Genomic DNA, 20,269 nt, shown 5'->3' with positions numbered 1-20,269 from the left:
CTATAATAATGTTGTTGTTGTTGTTCAGTTGTCAGGTCATGTCTGACTCTTTGTGACTCAAGGGACTGCAGTATGCCAGACTTCCCTGTCCCTTACCATCTCCTAGAATTTGCCCAAGTTGATGCCCATTGAATTGGTGATGCCAGCCAACCATCTCATCCTCTGTCAGCCTCTTTTTCTTCTGCCTTCAATCTTTCCCAGCATCAGGGTCTTTTCCAGTGAGTCAGCTATTCACATTAGGTGGCCAAAGTATTGGAGCTTCAGCTTCAGCATCAGTCCTTCCGAAGAGTATTCAGGGCTGATTTCCTTTAAGGTTGACTGGTTTGATCTTGCTATCCAAGGGACTCTCAAGAGTCTTCTACAGAACCACAGTTCGTAAACATAAGTTCTTCAGTACTCTTCCTTCTTTATTGTCTGTCCAGCTCTTACGTGCATACACGACTACTGGAAAGAGTATAGCCTTGACTGTACAGACTTCTGTCGGCAATGTGATGTTTTTGCTTTTAACAAACTGTCTAGGTTTGTCATAGCTTTCCTGGCAAGAAGGAATCACCTTCTAATTTCATGGCTGCAGTCACAATCCAAGGTGATTTTAGAGGCCAAGAAGAGGAAATCTGTCACTGCTTCCATCTTTTCTGCTTCTATTTGCCATGGAAGTGGTGGGACCAGATGCCATGATCTTAGCTTTTTTGATATCGAGTTTTAAGCCGGCTTCTTCACTCTCCTCTATCATCCCATCAAAAGGCTTTTTAGTTCCTCTTCCCTTTCTGCCATTAGAGTGTTATCATTCACATATCTAGGGTTGTTGATATTTCTCCCAGCAATCTTGATTCCAACCTTTAGGACTCATCTAGTCCAGCATTTCGCATATGCTCTGCATATAAGCTAAATCAGCAGGGTGACAATATACAGCGTTGACGGACTCCTTCACCAATTTAGAACCAGTTTATTGTTCCTTGTCTGCTTCTAATTGTTGCTTCTTGAACTGCATACAGGTTTCTCAGAAGACAGGTAAGATTGGTCTGGTATTCCCATCTCCTTAAGAGTTTTCCACTTTGTTGTGATCCACACAGTTTGGTGAGGTCAAAGAAGCAGATGATTTTCTAGAATTCCCTTGCTTTTTCTATGTTCCAGCAAATGTTGGCAATTTGATCTCTGGTTCCTCTGCCTTTGCTAAACCGAACTTGAACATCTGGAACTTCTATATTCACATAATGCTGAAGCCTAACGTGGAGGAATTGAGCATAACCTTACTAGCATGGGAGATGAGTACAACTGTTCAGTGGCTTGAACATTCTTTAGTACTGCCCTTCTTGGGAACTGGGATGAGGATTGACCTCTTCCTGTCCTTGGTCCCTACTGGCTTTTCCAAGTTTTCTGACATATTGAGCGGAGCACTTTACTAGCATCATCTTTTAGGATTTTAAATAGCTTTGCTGGCATTCTATCACCTCCACTAGCTTTATGGGCAACAGTGCTTCTTAAGACCCACTTGACTTCACATTCCAGAACATCTGGCTCTGAGTGAGAGAATACACCAGTGTGATTATCTGGGTCATTAAGATTTTTTTTTTTTTTTTTTTTTTGGTATAGTTCTTCTGTGTACCTTTTCCGTCTCTTCTTGGTCTATTCTGCTGTATTAAATCACAAAATACCAAAGAGTCAAAGTGATCTTGGGAAAGAAAAACAACGTTCGAGACTAGGGTTGCTGATTTCAAATTGTATTAGAAAGCTATAGTAATCAAAACAGAATGATTTGCTTCTGGCACGAAAGCAGACACAACAGAGCAGAACAGAGAAGCAAGAAAGAACTGCACACCCATACACTGTCGGTTAGCTTATGAGAAAGGAGCCAAGACTATCAAGTGGGAAAAGGAGAAGCTTTTCAAATATTGCACTGGGAAAACTGGATAATGCTATGAAAAAATGAAACTGTGCCCTTGTCTTTTACCATACTCAAAAATCAACTAAACAGGGATTAAAAAGATGAACATAAGACTTGAAGCGATTAAACCCCTAGAAGAAAACATTGAGGCAATCTTATTGCCTTCTGTCTTTTAAATGAGCTTTTGGGTTTCACACCAAAAGCCAAGGCAACAAGGCAACCACTGCAAAAACAAACAAGTGACATCACATCAAACTTCAAACAAAGGAACGTCAAGAAAATCATATGGCAATTTACAGATTGACAGAAGGTATTTCCAAATCATATATTTCAGTTTAGTTCCATTCAGTCACTCAGTCGTGTCCGACTATTTGCTACCCCATGAATCACAGCATGCCAGGCCTCCCTGTCCATCACCAGCTCTCGGAGTTTACTCAGACTCATGTCCATCGAGTCGGTGATGCCATCCAGCCATCTCATCCTCTGTCGCCCCCTTCTCCTCCTGCCCCCAGATATTTGATAAGAGTGTAATATCCAAAAATACATGAGACATACCACTCAAGGGCAAAAAACACCAAATAATACAAAATTTTAATGGAGCTTAAGAAAATTAAGAGTTTCAATAAATCTGAAGATTAGACTGTAGATGAGAGACACAACAAGGTTTTCCATTTAGAACAACAAAAGCCTGTGCCTTCTTGCTATTACTTCATTCATCTCCACTCATTTGTTTGACAATTACAGTTCAAAGTGTACATTCTTGTCAATAGAAATCACCCCACATTGAGCTATAATATATACTAAGAACAGCCACACTGGGAAAAAAAACAAACAAACTAATATTTGCATACCTACTATGAGGCATATAAAAAGGAATGTAATTTCCAGAGTTTACCACTCCATTGTTTTATATATTTCACTTCATATTTGAGCCACTAAGTAAGGAAAATGTGTTAAGAGAACTCAATAGTATATAGATAGAAAATCAGTTTCAAATGGGAGCATTAATGGATTATAATTTGGAGGTACTTTATTACTAGTGTTGTAACTGTAGTCCTTTTGATTCTCTACTGCATCAGGGTAATACTTCATTATAAATATTAATACCAACATAAGGACACATACCACTAAAGTGACTGTGAATAGAGAAAGACATAGAATATATTAGGCAAGAAGTGAAAGTATGGGAAGTCAGCAATGGTAGTAATGTAAGGGGCAGTATTGCCTTGAGAGGAAGGAAGGTTCTCGAAGTTTCTTGAAACACCAAGAATGAGCCAGATGTGAGGAATTAGCTTAATTTGAAACCCAGAAACTCTGCCAGAAGAAATTAATTTCATAAAAATACTGCAATTCTAAAAACCACAATTTAGACAGAGAATAGGGTAGGGTAGGGTATATAGACATTCAAAACTCTCCATTGCTTAGTGCATCAGGCACTCAAGGACCACCCTCACTGAAGTCTTCCTCTATAGCTCAACCTACAGGTACCAGCATGGAGAAAGAGATAGCTCTACTCCACAGGCAGTTGAACCCTACTTTTATTGCCTCGTGGCTTTCCTTAAGAAGCATTCGATGCAGCAGATTTCCTCCATCCCATCCCATCTGGCTGACTCCCCTTGGTCAACAGGAGTCCTCACCCTGGGATCATTCTGCAGTCCCCATGGCTCCAGCTCCCAGCTTCCATGGACACCAGTGGACTTACAACCCTGTCCGAGGTATGAAAGGCAGCAGCATGGCTTGTCTATGTGGTTCTCGCTCCATTCAGACGGTCACAGGTTTGTTAGTTCACTCCCCAACAGCTTCAAATGACTCCCCCCATTCCAGTGGATGGCCATGGAAGTGGGGATCACACCCCTGCGCATCAGCTCTCTCATCCCCAGGCACAGGCTTGTCCCACTTGCTATCCTCCTTCTTTCCCCTTCCTCCTTGTCCCTTCTTTCATTTGTCCTACTGAGTTCTGTGTGGCTCCTGATATTCCTTCTCATTGTCCAGTCGGTTGATACCATCCATCCATCACATCCTCTGTTGTCCCCTTCTCCTCCAGCCCCAATCCCTCCAAGCATCAGGGTCTTTTTCAATGAGTCAACTCTTTTCATGAGGTGGCCAAAGTACTGGAGTTTCAGCTTCAGCATCAGTTCCCCAATGAACACCCAGGACTGATCTCCTTTAGGATGGACTGTTTGGATCTCCTTGCAGTCCAAGGGACTCTCAAGAGATTTGCCAACACCACAGTTCAAACGCATCAATTTTTTGGCACTCAGCTTTCTTTACCATCCAACTCTCACATTCATATGTGACCACTGAAAAACCATAGCCTTGACAGGACAGACCTCTGTTGGCAAAGCAATGTCTTTGCTTTTTAATATGCTATGTAGTTTGGTCATAACTTTCGTTCCAAGGAGTAAGTGTCTTTTAATTTCATGGCTGTAATCAGCATCTGCAGTGATTTTGGAGCCCCAAAATGAAGTCTGACACTGTTTCCCCATCTATTTCTCATGAAGTGATAGGACCAGATTCCATGATCTTAGTTTTCTGAATGTTGAGCTTTAACCCAACTTTTTCACTCTCTTCTTTCATTTTCATCAAGAAGGTTTTTAGTTGCTCTTCAATTTCTGCCGTAAAGGTGGTGTCATCTGCATATTTGAGGTTGCTGATATTTCTCCCAGTAATCTTGATTCCAGATTTTGCTTCTTCCAGCCCAGCATTTCTCATGATATACTCTGCATATAAGTTAAATAAGCAGGGTGACAATATACAGCCTTGATGTACTCCTTTTCCTATTTGGAACCAGTCTGTTGTTCCATGTCCAATTCTAACTGTTGCTTCCTGACCTGCATACAGATTTCTCAGGAGGCAAGTCAGGTGATCTGGTATGCCCATCTTTTTCAGAATTTTCCACAGTTTAATGTGATCCACACAGTGAAAGGCTTTGGCATAGTCAATAAAGCAGAAATAGATGTTTTTCTGGAACTCACTTGCTTTTTGGATGTTCCAGCAGATGTTGGCAATTTGATCTCTGGTTCCTCTGCCTTTTCTAAAACTAGCTTGAACATCTAGAAGTTCACGGTTCATGTATTGCTGAAGCCTGGCTTTCAGAATTTTGAGCATTACTTTACTAGCATGTGAGATGAGTGCATTTGTTGGTAGTTCGCGCATTCTTTGGGATTGCCTTTCTTTGGGAATTGGAATGAAAACTGACCTTTTCAAGTCCTGTGGCCACTCCTGATTTTTCTAAATGTGCTGGCATATTGAGTGCGGCAATTTCATAGCACCATCTTTCAGGATTTGAAATAGCTCAATTGAATTCCATTACATCCTCTAGCTTTGTTCCTAGTGATGCCTTCTAAAGCCCACTTGACTTCACATTCCAGGATGTCTGAATCTAGGTGAGTGACCACACCACATGATTTTCTGGGTCATGAAGATCTTTTTTGTACAGTTCTTCTGTGTATTCTTGCCAACTCTTCTTTGTATCTTCTGCTTCTTTTAAGTCTATAACATTTCTGTCCTTTATCAAACCCATCTTTGCATGAAATATTGCCTTGGTATCTCTCATTTTCTTGAAGTGATCACTAGTCTTTCCCATTCTGTTTTCCTCTATTTCTTTGCATTGATTGCAGAGGAAGGCTTTCTTATCTCTCCTTGCTATTCTTTGGAACTCTGCATCCAAATGGGAATATCTTTCCTTTTCTCCTTTGCTTTGTGCTTCTCTTCTTCACAGCTATTTGTAAGGCCTCTTCAAAGAACCGTTTTACCTTTTTGCATTCCTTTTCCATGGGGATGGTCTTGATCCCTGTCTCTTTTACAATGTCACAAACCTCCATCCATAGTTCATCAGCACTCTATCAGATCTAGTTTCTTAAATCTATTACTCACTTCTACTGTATAGTCATAAGGGATTTGATTTAGGTGATACCTGAATGGTCTAGTGCTTTTCCCTACTTTTGTCAGTTTAAGTCTGAATTTCACAATAAGGAGTTCATGATCTGAGTCACAGTCAGCTCCTGGTCTTGTTTTTGCTGACTGTGTAGAGCTTCTCCATCTTTGGCTGCAAAGAATATAATCAATCTGATTTCAGTCTCAACCATCTGGTGATATCCATGTGTAGAGTCTTCTCTTGTGTTGTTGGAAGAGGGTGTTTGCTATGACCAGTGTGTTCTCTTGGCAAAACTCTATTAGCCTCTGGCCTGCTTCATTCTGTACTCAAGGCCAAATTTGCCTGTTACTCCAGGTATTTTTTTACTTTCTACTTTTGTATTCCAGTCCCCTAGAATAAAAAGGACATCTTTTTTGGGTGTTAGTCTTAAAAGGTCTTGTAGGTCTTCATAGAACTGTTCAACTTCAGCTTCTTCAGTGTTATTGGTTGGGGCATAGGCTTGGATTACCGTGATATTGAATGGTTTGCCTTGGAAACGAACAGAGATCATTCTGTCATTTAAGAGATTGCCTCCAAGTACTGCATTTCAGACTCTTTTGTTGACCAAGATGGCTACTGCATTTCTTCTAAGGGATTCCTGCCCACAGTAGTAGATATAATGGTCATCTAAGTTAATTTCACCCGTTCCAGTCCATTTTAGTTCCCTGAATCCTAGAATCACCTTTGCCATCACCTGTTTGACCACTTCCAATTTGCCTTGATTCATGGACCTAACATTCCAGGTTCCTATGCAATATTGCCCTTTACAGCATCAGACCTTGCTTCTATCACCAGTCCCATCCACAACTGGGTGTTTTTTTTGCTTTGGCTCCATCCCTTCATTCTTTCTGGAGTTTTTTCTCCACTGATCTCCAGTAGCATATTAGGCACCTTCTGACCTGGGGAGTTCCTCTTTCAGCATCCTATCATTTTGCATTTTCATACCGTTCATGTGGTTCTCAAGGCAAGAATACTGAAGAGGATTGCCATTCCCTTTTCCAGTCAACCACATTTTTTCAGACCTCTTCACCATGACCCTTCTGTCTTGGGTGGCCCCACATGGCATGGCTTAGTTTCATGAGTTAGACAAGACTGTGGTCCGTGTGATCAGATTGGCTAGATTTCTGTGATTATGGTTTCAGTGTGCCTGCCCTTTGACGCCCTCCCGCAACACCTACCATCTTACTTGGGTTTCTCTTACCTTGGACGTGGGATATCTCTTTATAGCTGCTCCAGAAAAGTGCAGCCACTGCTCCTTACCTTGGACCAGGGGTATCTCCTCATGGCCACCCCTTCTGACCTTGAACCTGGGTTACTTCCTCTCGGCCCAGCTGCCACTCCTTGGCCGTGGGGTTGCTCCTCTCGGCTGCAGCCCAAGACCTCGGGCGTGAGGTAGCTCCTCTCAGCTGCTGTCCCTGACCTCGTAAGTGGGATAGTTCCCCTTGGCCTCTGCCTCTGACCTTGGACCTGGGGTAGCTCCTCTGGGCCACTCCTATGCCGTTTCAGCCTGGTGCTCTCGGTCACCACCCCTGACCTTGGGCGAGGGGTTGCTCCTCACGGCCACCCTACTGCATGGTCCACTGTGCAAAATCCAGAGTCCGGGTTGGGATATTCTAGGGACTGGGGCAGCATTGGTTTCTAAAGGTTTGCTCATCATGCTTCCTTCTGCATCCTCTTCTGATGACAGAGCCTGTCGTTGATGGGCTCTAAATTAGAACCTCAGAGTGCATTAAGTTTTTATACATGAGAATACGTAACCTTTAAAAATCTCTCCCTATTTGTCCTACCCTCCATTCTTTGGCAATCATTTTTCTACTCTGAGTTCCATCCTGTTTTTTTTTTTTTTTTTTCTGAGATTCCTTATAATTAAGATCACATGGTATTTTTCTTTCTCTGATTTAGTTCACTTAGCGTAATATCCTCCAGTTTCATCCAAGTTGCCACAAATGGAAGGATTTCTTTCTTTTTCTAATGGCTAAATAATATTTACCTATATATGTCACATTGCATTGTTTTAATCCACTCACCTGTTGAAAGATACTCAGTTTGTTCCTATACCAAGGCTACTGTGAATGATGCTGCAATGAACTTGGGAATACAGATCTCTCTTTGAGACAATGATTTCATTTCCTTTGACTGTATATCCAGAAATGGGATAATGGATCACATAACAGTTCTCTTTTAAATTTGTTGAGGAGCCACCACAATATTTTTCCATGGCAGTTGTACTGATATACATCCCTATCAACAGTGCATCAGTTCAGTTCATTTCAGTCACTCAGTCGTGTCCGACTCTTTGTGACCCCATGAATCGCAGCACGCTAGGCCTCCTTGTCCATCACAAACTCCCAGAGTTTACTCAAACTCATGCCCATCGAGTCGGTGATGCCATCCAGCCATCTCATCCTCTGTCGTCCCCTTCTCCTCCTGAGCCCAATCCCTCCCAGCATCAGGGTCTTTTCCATTGAGTCAACCAATCACATGAGGTGGCCAAAGTACTGGAGTTTCAGGTTCAGCAACAGTCCTTCCAAGAACACCCAGGGCGGATCTCCTTTAGGATGGACTTGTTGGATCTCCTTGCAGTCCAAGGGAGTCTAAAGAGTCTTCTCCAACACCACAGTTCAAAAGCATCAATTCTTTGGTGCTCAGCTTTCTTCACAGTCCAACTCTCACATCCATACATGACCACTGAAAAAGCATAACCTTGACCACACGGACCTTTGTTGGCAAAGTAGTGTCTCTGCTTTTTAATAGGCTATCTAGGTTGGTCATGACTTTCCTTCCAACGAATAAACGTCTTTTAACTTCATGGCTGCAATCACCATCTGCAATGATTTTGGAACCCCAAAAAATAAAGTCTGACACTGTTTCCATTATCTACCCATCTATTTCCCATGAGGTGATGGGGCCAGATGCCATGATCTTAGTTTTCTGAATGTTAAGTTTAAGCCAACTTTTTCACTCTCCTCTTTCACTTTCATCAAGAGGCTTTTTAGTTCCTCTTCATTTTCTGCCATAAGGGTTCCTTTTTCTCTACATCCTCAATAACATTTGTCATTTCTTACTTTTTTTGGTACTAGCGATTCAAACAGGTATGAGGTGATATCTCTTGTGCTTTTGATCTGCATTTCCTTTGATTATTAATATGATGCTGAGCATCTTGTCATATACCTCTTGATCTTCTATATGTCTTACATGTCAGAAAATATCTGTTCTTTAAAGATGTAGCATACATTATGTTTACTATATTCTGATATACGAAAGTCAGTTGCCTACCTGTATATCAACAATGAACTCTCAGAAAGTGGAATAAAGAAAACAATCCCATTTAATTTTGCATCACAAAAAGATAAAATACTTAGAAATAAACTCAAGCAAGGTGTTGAAAGATTTTATATAAAACCTTTAAGACACTGATAAGAGAAATTTAAAAAGCATTAAAAACATGTAAAGTTAGGTGGTCATTTCATTGTGTTTCTTGAGGTAGGATTTGTATTACTTTAAACTTTCCTCTTAGAACTGCTTATGTTGAATCGTATAGGTTTTAGATCATCATGTTTTCATTGTTCTTTCTTTCTAGGGCTGTTTCAATTTCCTTTATTTCTTCAGTAACATGTTCATTATTTAGAAATGGTTTGTTTAATCTCCATGTGTTTTTGGTCTTTAATTTTTTTTTTTTTTATTCCTATCGTCATTATCTAGTCTTACAGTGTCGTGCTCAGAGAAAATCCTTGATAAAATTTCAATTTCCTTAAATTTACTGAGGTTTGATTTGTGACCCAAGATGAGAAAAATGTTCCATGTTCACCTGAGAAGAAAGTGAATTCTGCATTTAGATGGAATGTGCTGAAGATATCTATTAGGTCTGTTTGCACTAATATTTCTCTTTAGGTTTATGTTTCGTTATTTTTTTCTGTTTTGATGATCTACCCATTGGTAGAGGTGAGGTGTTAACATGCCCTACTATTATTGTGTTACTGTCAATTTCCCGTTTTATGTCAGTTAGTGTTCACCTTATGTATTGAAATGCTCCTATGTTGGGCATATAAATATTTAAAATTGTTTTGTCTTTTTCTTGGACTGATCCCTTGATCATTTTATAGTGTCCTTCTTTATCCCTTATAATAGATTTTATTTTAAGGTCTATTTTTCCTGATATGAAAATTGCCAATCTGGTTTTCTTTGGATTACCATTTACATGGAATATCTTTTTCCATCCTCTCACTTTCAGTCCGTATATGTCTCTAGGACTGAAGTGGGCCTCTGGTAGACAGCATATATACAGATCTTGTTTTTGTATCCATTCAGCTAGTTTGTGTCTTTTGGGAAGAATGGGAGAAGATAATAGCAAATAAAACAACTGATAAAGGACTGCATTCTGGAATACAAGTAACTCAAATAAGTCAGTCATCAAAAGCAAAGGCAAGAGCTGCAAAAATAAATCGTGAGACCACATCAAACTCAAAATCTTCTGCATAGTAAAAGAAGTCATCAATAAAATATAATGGCAACCTATAGAATGAAAAAAAAAATTGCAAATCACATATTCCTTAAGGGCTTCATATCCAGGTATATATAAGAGACTCATGCAACTCAATAGTAGAAGAAATCAAACAACCCAAATATTAAATGGGCAAGGAAGAATAAGTTTTTTGAAAAATCTGAAGATTAGACTGTAGATGACAGACACTGTTAGTTATTCCTTCCAAAACAGAAGCCTGTGTCTTCCTGACATTGCTTTCTTTATTTTCAATCTCCTGTTTGGTGATTGCACTTCACAGTATGCATCCTTTACTCAATAGCAATCACCCTACAATGAGTTATATGTGCTAAGAATAGCCCCACTAACTATAAAAAACTAATAATTACATACTTAACCTTGAGGCATCAAAAGTCCAAGGTGATTTTCAGAATTTTCCACTCCATTGTTTTCTACATTCTTTTTCAAATTGAAACAAGTAGTAAGGGCAAAGAGTAGGGGACCTCAATAATACATGGATAGTGTCGTTTAAAACTGGGAGCATTCCTGGATTATAATTGGGGGGAATGTATTATTACTAATACTATTGTAATTTTATTCCCTTTAATTCTCTATTATACTACGTTGATATTTATTTGAAATAATAATACAGCCACTATGGAGAACAGGGTGGAGATTCCTTAAAACACTGGAAATAGAACTGCCATATGACTGAGCAATCCCACTGCTGGGCATACACACTGAGGAAACCAGAATAGAAAGAGACACGTCTACTCCAATGTTCATCACAGCACTGTTTATAAGAGCCAGCACATGGAAGCAACATAGATGCCCATCAGCAGATGAATGTATGAGAAAGCTGAGGTACATATACACAGTGGAATATTACTCAGCCATGAAAAAGAATACATTTGAATCAGTTCTAATGAGGTGGATGAAATGGAACCTATTATACAGAGTGAAGTAAGCCAGAAAGGAAAACACCAATACAGTATACTAATGTATATATATGGACTTTAGAAACATGTTAAGGATAACCCTGTATGTGAGACAGAAAAAGACATGAAGATGTATGGAACAGTCTTTTGGATTCTGTGGGAGAGGGCGAGGGCGGGCTGACTTGGGAGAATGGCACTGAAACATGTATATTATCACATGTGAAAAAAACGCTAGTCCAGGTTCGATGCATGATACAGGGTGCTCGGGGCTGGTGCACTGGGATGACACAGAGGGATGAGATGGGGAGGAGGTGGGAGGGGGGTCAGGAAGGGGAACACGTCTACACCCATGGCGGATTCCTGTCAATGTATGGAAAACCACCAGAATATTGTAAAGTAATTAGCCTCCAATTAAAATTAACAAAATGAAATAGACTAGTAATACCAAGATAGAGACACTTAGTACTCGAGTTACAGTAGATTGAGAAAGACAAAGCTTATGAGGCAGTGAAATCACAGAAAATTAGCAATGGTATCAAAAGAAGGGGCAGTATTGCCTAGAAAGAAAGCAGAGTTCTCTAATTTTTTGGAGACAACACAAACAAGCCAGGTGGAAGCCAACCAGCTTAAGCTGTATACCAGAAACTTCACCAGAAGGAAAATGAAGTTCATAAAAGTATGCTGATGCTAAACACCAAAATCCAGACAGTAAGGAAATATGGTAGGGTATACATAGATACTGACAACCACTCAGAAATGTAGACATGGAAGCAAATACACTAACGAGCATCAGAAAAATCAAAGCACAAAAGGGTCTGAAAAGTCATTCGCAAAGAGACTTGGCAGTCTGGTCAAAAGAATAAGAGAATCAAATTAGAACCAAAATAGAAAGACTTGTGCACATGATAGAACCGGAGAATGCTCAGGAGAGAAAATTTCGGACCTAGTGGACCAGTGAACAGAAGCCTCCAGCATTGGGAACAGAAACCTGGGCAGGATTCATGACTGTGCGCTCTGGGAACGGCCTCAGTTTCAAAGTTTGGGCACTATACCTCCTAAAGGCGAACGCAGACAAGGCTTATAGCTTGCTATGACACTGAGTCACAGACAATAGTGTTTGTTAGTTGACTTTTCTCATCCAACTATAAAGTTAATGAATCACTAATCAGTGATAACTGACACAATCAGTTTCCAGTCAGATCCTCTTTAGGCATACAGTGTACATCTGAACCTGTTATATGATCCCCAAAAACATTTTTATACTTAAATTTATTGATGTTTAATTGAAGGGTAATTGCTTTACAATACTGTACTGCTTTCGGCCAAACATCAACATGAATCAGCCATAGTTTTACCTATGTCCCCTCACTCTTGAACCTCCTTCCCACCTTCCTTCCCATCCAACCCGTCGAAGTTGTTACAGAAAAATATGGAAGGCTTCACAAATTTGCCTGTCATCCTTGGGCAGGGGCCATGCTAATCTTCTCAGTATTATTCCAGTTTTTTAATATATGTGCTACCAAATCAAACACACAAATAACTCTTTAACAGAAAAAAAAATCATACACTTAGTCATCTACCAATAAATGATCAATTACCATAGGAATTAGGATATTCTGCTATAGTTACTGTCTCTTATAAATTCGACTTTTATAAGCTCCAAAGTTCCATGAAGGACTTAAGCATATAATTATGCATAACACATATATACATGCACAGAAAAATATGCACACAAATATGTCTATATTATATAAGCTCTTATTCTCCTAGCCTGTCATAATAAGCCCTTTAGTTGATAAGAGATAGTCCAAAATTTCTCCAACTTATATGTCTCCTTTTTGAGAACTACTTCTTTGATTTTCATCACCTAATTTTAAATAACCATTTTATTCTTAGATACCATGCCCATTTAAACTAAGAGCAGAGAAAACCTAGTAAATGCTGATATCTTATCCTTAATTAAATTATCACTCTTGTGGTAAATTGGAAAAAGAATCATGTTCAGATCTCGTTCAGGAGGATAAAATCTATTTTATCTGTTCTCTTGTCCAAACTGAATTCTTGCTTACTTCAGTCTTAAATTCTGCTTACGTACAAAGGACAGACAGGAAGAGTAATATTAAAATCATGCTTGCAAGAGTCTATGATTTTATGCTTCTGTTGGCCAAAGGTAGGGCTAGGAATAATTTCTGAAATATTGCAATACATCATGGAAACATGAAGATCTGGTTCTACTATTAAAGAGGAGATTCTTGACGATGATTCAAAAACTCAGCCCCATGACTGTCCGGATGTGCTCCCGACCAGACAGATGGATTTTCTCCCTAAAACATCACAGTCAGGAAAGGCCAGACTGTGTCTGCAGAGCCAGTGACGGGATCCTGGGGGCTGAGAGGTAATAATATTCTTGTATTACCATTTGGAGATTTATTTGCTATTTTCTCGAAGAAACAAATGTAACAAGAATATTAAGGATACATAAAAGTAGAAGAGTTGTCAAGGTACCTAGAAGCAAGGACAACCAGGCCCCTACACTGATAATGTAAAAGACCTTAACAGTGAGTGTTTTATAGACAGAACAGAAAAAGTGGATAAAACCAGTGCTCTAGGGTCACTGCTGCTTTGCAGTCAAAGACAAAATATTTTTCTCTGCAAGCAGAGTCATCTCAGCTCCTGATATGGTCCTAGTTACACATATGCAGACCGAGAGCCCACAGGCATTTGTGATGTGACATCAGGAAGTGAACAGATGACTACTTTGGTGCCCAGTCACCTCCATCTGCTAATAATGGGACCTGGGGAAAATTACCTGCCCTCTCCAAAGCATTGTATCTTCATTAACATAACTTGATGATCATAGTGAAGATGAAGGCTATCTCACAGGGTCACGGTGAAACACAAAATTTAAGATGTTTTAAAGCTTTTGGGAAAGTATCAAAGACATGCATGGGGTTACGAATGTGAGTTAGCAGATCCAAGGTACAGTATCCTTTTTGTCCTAGTATTCTCTCTGTACTCAATAGTAGCGATCAGTCAGTCATGTGTTTACTCTTATTTCAGTGTGATGGCGAACCAGACAGATCAACTGCATACTTCTTGTCATTTCAGTGTCTAAAATTCAAGGATTAGTGATGTAGAGTGAAAAAATTACAAACTCATAGAGGGCCTCGCTGCTCAGAGTCTGCAGAGTCCCAAAATTAAACTGTTTTGAAAGAATGGCCTAAACACTCTGGATCAGAATTAAGTTCCAAATGTTTGCAGAGCACAGAAGTACTTCTGGGAGCAATACAAAAATGCAGGGAGTGACCTACTTCTCCGACTATCTATCTGTGCAAATATCGTCATCCATCTATATTTACACAGAAGGCGCTCCTTCTTCACCATCCCAGTACTAGAGCACCAACTTCTGCTCAGAGCCACAGGGAAAGAGAAGGCTTCCCTCCACAGGATGGATTTGATAACCTCGGGTGACTAGATCATCAGAATGTCTCATGTTTTTATTTTAGTAGGGTCCTGCCTGCTCCTGCTGCTGGTCATGTCAAATCTGCTCTTGTGTCAAGGCAACTTATGCCCATTCTGCAGTCCTGACACCCCCCTGAGATCCCTTACAGACCTGTTTATCGATGCTGCCTGGGTGTCCCACTACTTCCATAACCTTTCCGCAATAATGTTCAAAGAGTTTGTAAGTACTATGGTGGTGGTGGTTTAGTTGCTAAATCGTGTCCGTCACTTGCGACCCCATGGACTGTGGCCCGCCAGGCTCTCGAAAGGAAACTTCACATCAGTGACTGGCCCACACTATCCTTTAAACAAGAAGGCTGCAATAACATACTCTCTAGGTCAAAGAAGTCATCAGTTCATAAGATGGTGAAATCAAAAAAAGGATCAGTTTTGTGAAATCTCAAAGATTCCTTAGAAGTGCAATACTTTTTTCAATTTCCTTTCATTCATTTTCTTTTTTTAAAATGTCTAAAATAAATGAATTTGTATTTGTCAGCCAGGAATGCCATAAGAGAATACAATAGACTCAATGGAATAAACACCAGAAATTTATTACCTCACAGCTCTGGGGGCTAGAAGTCCCAGATCAGGGCACCAGCAAGGTGAGGTTCTGGTAAGAATTCTTTCTTCCCAGGATGGCTTCTCCATGTGTCCTCACACAGGGTGGGAGGTGGGGAAGACAGACAGAGGAAAGGACACACAGACACAGAGACAGAAGAGAAAATTCTCTGGTGTTTCGCTTCATGAAGACACTAAACCTATTGGATGAGTGTTCCACCCTAAGAGCTCATTTAACATTAATATCTCCTGCATTAGCAGGAATGTTCTTTATCACTACCGTCCCTGGGAAGCACCAACTATTGGTACATATGCACTATATTTGGTTAAATAGTAAAAAAAAAAAAAAAAGGATAATAATAAACAGAGAAGGGAAAAGTTTAAACTTAGAAAAGTTAGATGTAAAATCATTTTTATAGAGACAATGTCTAGAAAAAGTAGGAAAGGAATGAATTTCAAATTTTGTGATGCTCCCCTGTTAAAAAAATTACATGTCTATCAAACATACAAATGTTCTTTTAATGGGTTCATCTACTGAATGCCCAACAACCCTAACTAATTGCCTGATCACTTTTAGGATGAAAAATATGCCCAGGGCAAACAGTACCATATCAATGCCACCAACAGCTGCCACACCAATCCCCTCCATGCGCCTGAAGAAAGAGAAAATGCCCAACAGTTGAACGTGAGTCTTTCACCTGGGTTTTTCACCAGATCAATGAGACAATACGTAGGTTACCAGGCTTCAGACTATTAGAGGTCATGGTACCTGTACATGCAGAAAAAGGTGGAGGAACCGTAAGCCATTGAAGAGATATTATATTATGCAGTTGATGAAGCATGAGTGAAATCAAGGGATAACTAAAGATCTGTAGTAGCAAAAACAAGAACAGATCTATAAATTGTACATGCAGACAACTTTAGTTCATCCCATGCATTTGACACAGGATTGCAACTATTATTCTGTATGAAAATAGGAAATGGCTGAGTAATATTCCATATTAGCCTCCAACTAATAAAAATAAATGAAAAAAAAAAAAAAGAAAGGAAACAGGAAACGAAAGGGAACTTCCATGTGTAAAATATGATTGCAAAATTCAAAAATATGTAAGAAACACACCCCAGGCTTGAGTACTCCCTGTTACTAATGACTCCTACTTGGGAGTATTATTCTGCACCACTCGAGCCAGTGCGTCTGCCTTTCTAGGTTCTCCTGATTCTGCTTCTACTTCTCTGATACCTCCCTCATTCATCATTCTCAATCATTCCTCTGTCACCATTTATTCTTAATTTGTAAGTCTCCCCCAAATGGCCTATAAAACATTGCTTTGCTTCTCAGCTGCAACAATTGCCTTTGTTCTGAGGACAAAACTGTTTACATATCAAGCCTCAATCATTTATGGCAGCTCTAAATGTTGACCATTATAATCTCTCCTTTCTGATTTCCTGCATTATCCCTCGTCCTCTATTTTTTAAAATATTTTCTCATGCATCCCCCCTTAAAATTCTATCCTCTCTGTCTACAACCTTCTTAGTGATATCAGCACTCTTTTGATCTGTTAAGCTCATTAATAATGAGGATGATCAAGTGAAGGAAAAAGGTCAAAGAGGAAGAAGACGAGGGATTTTTTTCTATAGCCTTGAATTTAAAGTTTATTGAGAGTTACTACATGGCCATACATTTTACTAAGCACTTTATGTGCTTAGTACTATTCCTAGCACATTACTATATTTAATCCTATTCAGTTCTATGTTCTTTACCACTAAAACAGTTCATGGATGTAAAGAAATTAAGCATGTTAACTAGAGATATTCAGCCCCCAGGATTTTCATGCTCAATTCTACTAGTAGTAGTGAACTAGGGGGGAAACCCTCCATTGTGAATCCCTCCGATGCTGTTACTAAAGACAACACTGTGTCATTTTCTGCCTGGACACATGTCAACAAGACAGACTCCTGATACCAGCATGGGGGCTGGTGTTGGGATCAACTGAGGAAAGAAAGCCTGTTTAGGAATGTCATGTCTTCTTCACTGTCTCTTTGTTGTAATATCATAAAACAAATTACCAATTGAAAATCAATATGAATGACTCATCTGATTCATTAATATGAAAGAATCACTGGGTGACAATGATGTGGACACAGGTAGAATGCCTTTTTCTTGGGTCAGGTATGGCAGGCACATACTGACTTGTCATAAAATACTTAGATTTCTCTCATGCAAATATGCAAACATAAAAGAACTCACTGAGTGGTGGTAGAATTTCAGAGGAAAAAAGAAAATCCTTCATGTTATAAATTAGAATGCATGAGAAGAATTAGTTTCTAAAATAACCTAGATTTTTAATAATTCATTGAAGTGTGAACTAATAGCTTACATTTATACTTTTGCAATTTTTACTTCTTTTAAAAATCTCTGCATACACATAGGTACAACTAAAAGTTTTTTTTAGGTCAGCTGCTCTGAGTAGAGATAACATGTTACCAAAACCACTGAATTATGATTATTTTAATGAGACCATTTCTTATGGTTGCTTAGAATGAAGACCTTAGTAAGCTGATACTCTTCTTACTGTACACCTGGAATAAACCTCTGCATCATCTTACCAACGAGCTGCAGAGTTTGAAAGAAGTCTCACAGACGATCCTACCAAGAGCCCTAGAGAGTGAGGAAATATCAGACAGACTTCAAGCATTCATAGAGAGTCAATTCAGACAGGTGAGCATCCTGCAGAGGGCTTTCTTGCTTTGATCATGAATGATAGAGGTGATCTCTGTAATGCGTAAGGAGTTTTGAAATATCTCAGTTTGTAAGAAAAAGATTCATGACTTCTACATGCTAGACTTCTACTACATAAATCAGGAGCTTAGTCATTCATAGTGATATATTCTACTGTAAAGGAATCAGAATTTCACTGCAATTTGTGATATGTGAAGCCTTCCCTGTATTGCACCCAATTCCACCAAAAGCTTGCCTCTTCCTGGGCACAGATGGTTGAAATATTTTCAAGATTAGGAGTATTAGAGTACAGAATTTTCAAGACCAGCACTTTCTTCAAAGTATCCCAGGACAGATGCTATTGAAGTTCCACTTGTCTTCTTTCTCTGTTCTACTCAAATCAAAGGATGAGAGTGGGAAGGAAGAAAAGAGAAAGTTAAAACTAAACTAGAGTTATGTTTTTACATTTTAGATTCCTAATAGTTTTCTCATAGGCTGGCTCCAAAATCCATATCTAGAGTGTTTTATATTTATATGTGTTCCCCATATCTTAATTTGATAATTAGAAGCAAAAAAGATAAGCAAATACTAATAAAACTCATATGAAGTCATTATCTTTTGGGTATTCAGGTTATTGTTCCAGTCTTGCAGAAGATGTTCGACACTCGAATTACCTGGTCAGGACTCTCATCCCTGACATCCAGTGATGAAGATAGGCGTCATTCTGAATTTTATAACCTGTTCCACTGCCTGCGCAGGGATTCACGTAAAGTTGACATTTACATCAAGATCCTGGCATGCCGAATGCGCAAAACGTGCTAAATCCACATCCAACCCATCCAGATCTGAGATGGTCATAATGATCTATCTCATAGCAAGTTTCTGTGAAATTTACAACTTTTTAATGCATGCTCTGAGAAATGGGTTTTCTCTAAAAATAAACACAGACTCTTTAGAGATGTCAAAATCTAAAAGGGCAACTTGTTAACATTTCTTATATTCATTTAATAGAAAATCAAATGAAAATACACCCCTATAAATGAGAGAATGAAGCTCCTATTAAAATTAGTCACAAATAGCAGAAGCTGGCATTACGAAGAAGACCATTAAGAGATTACTTAAGAATCACAGCCAATTATTTTGTGTCAGGTTATGAGAATCAAAGAATTAGACAATTGTTCATGGTTCTGGTCATGCTACCAAGAAGACTGAATTCTCAGGTTATGGAATGGAAACAAACAAATGAAGAACCTTTGAAGTTCACTGACCTTATAGATTAGTAAATCACATGTCATGGATACAGTGAGGACTTAAACTGAGGTTTAAAAAAATCTCTATTTTGCAGAATCAGGCCTTCAATTTGTGGAGAAAGAGGGTGTGATATAAACACACAAATTGCTATATTACATGGTAGAATGAAGAAGAATTAGATGTGATGTCAACACAGTGCTACAGTAGATTGAAGTAAAGCTAGGAGCCACCTGAGTGTGCCGTAGGAGTGACGAAAATGATGGAGTTTTGAAAGGTTGATGGGATATTATTGTACAAAAATAGGAAAACAGTATATCTGTCAATTCATTTAGGATCATCTTATGAAGTAAAGATCTCTTACATCCTAGATCAAGGCAACTGAGATAGTAATACATATAGCATTATAAGGTATCAGTGAATAATTAAGTTTAACAAAAACACAAGAAATATTCATTTGTAACCATACATGCTGTATCTCTCATGATTATGCTTGCATGATATGCTGTATATATTATTGTAGGGTTAGAATGGAGAAATGCTTGTATGGATTTTTATGCATTAGGTAGAATCATATATGCCAAAGTGGAGAGTTTGTCTTTATTCTACAAAGCAACAGGAAACCAAGATCATTTAGTCCAAGGGAGCAGTATGTCCAGAATTAGAAAAGAGAAACTTTAATGTGGGTTGAGAAGTTTTGGGTGTTGGGGCTGGTAGAGAGAAAGAAAGAGACCAGAAAGTGCTGGGAATATTATGACACTAAAAATCAAAGAGGGCTCTGCAAGGTGATAAGATGCAAAGGATGTGAGATACAGGAAATGAAATAGACCTTGACCACATGCAAGGAATGAGGCAGACATAAGAGTCAAAAAAGGCATCCAACAATATGGGAGTGGTTGAGTCAATACATGAAAAGTCAGAGAGAAGGGAGGAGATAAATTAAGGTTTTATCCAAAAGCACCTGTGCTCTACTTTCCTGTATTTCATCAACTTAGTACCAGAAATCACCAAAAAATGTTAAAGT

The 20,269-nt window shown here is 39.1% G+C and overlaps 1 protein-coding gene and 1 non-coding gene across 2 annotated transcripts; one reads left to right on the top strand and one right to left on the bottom strand.

The window, feature by feature from the left end:
- Positions 1 to 3,431: 3,431 nt before the first annotated feature.
- On the top strand, positions 3,432 to 18,819 carry LOC133059159 (placental prolactin-related protein 1-like). The gene is made up of 5 exons (XM_061146192.1): positions 3,432 to 3,600; positions 14,729 to 14,901; positions 15,856 to 15,963; positions 17,818 to 17,997; positions 18,628 to 18,819. Exons 1-5 carry the CDS (start codon positions 3,546 to 3,548, stop codon positions 18,817 to 18,819), a joined length of 708 nt encoding a protein of 235 aa, XP_061002175.1. The 5' UTR covers positions 3,432 to 3,545.
- On the bottom strand, positions 12,643 to 12,751 carry LOC133060090 (U6 spliceosomal RNA). The gene has a single exon (XR_009693752.1). It is a non-coding gene; the product is annotated as a U6 spliceosomal RNA (small nuclear RNA).
- Positions 18,820 to 20,269: the final 1,450 nt, after the last annotated feature.

Source organism: Dama dama, chromosome 7 (genome assembly GCF_033118175.1).
Source record: "Dama dama isolate Ldn47 chromosome 7, ASM3311817v1, whole genome shotgun sequence".
In the NCBI taxonomy this organism is placed as follows: domain Eukaryota; kingdom Metazoa; phylum Chordata; class Mammalia; order Artiodactyla; family Cervidae; genus Dama; species Dama dama.
Note: the sequence above shows the minus strand (reverse complement) of the source record. Positions and strands in the feature narration are given on the sequence as shown.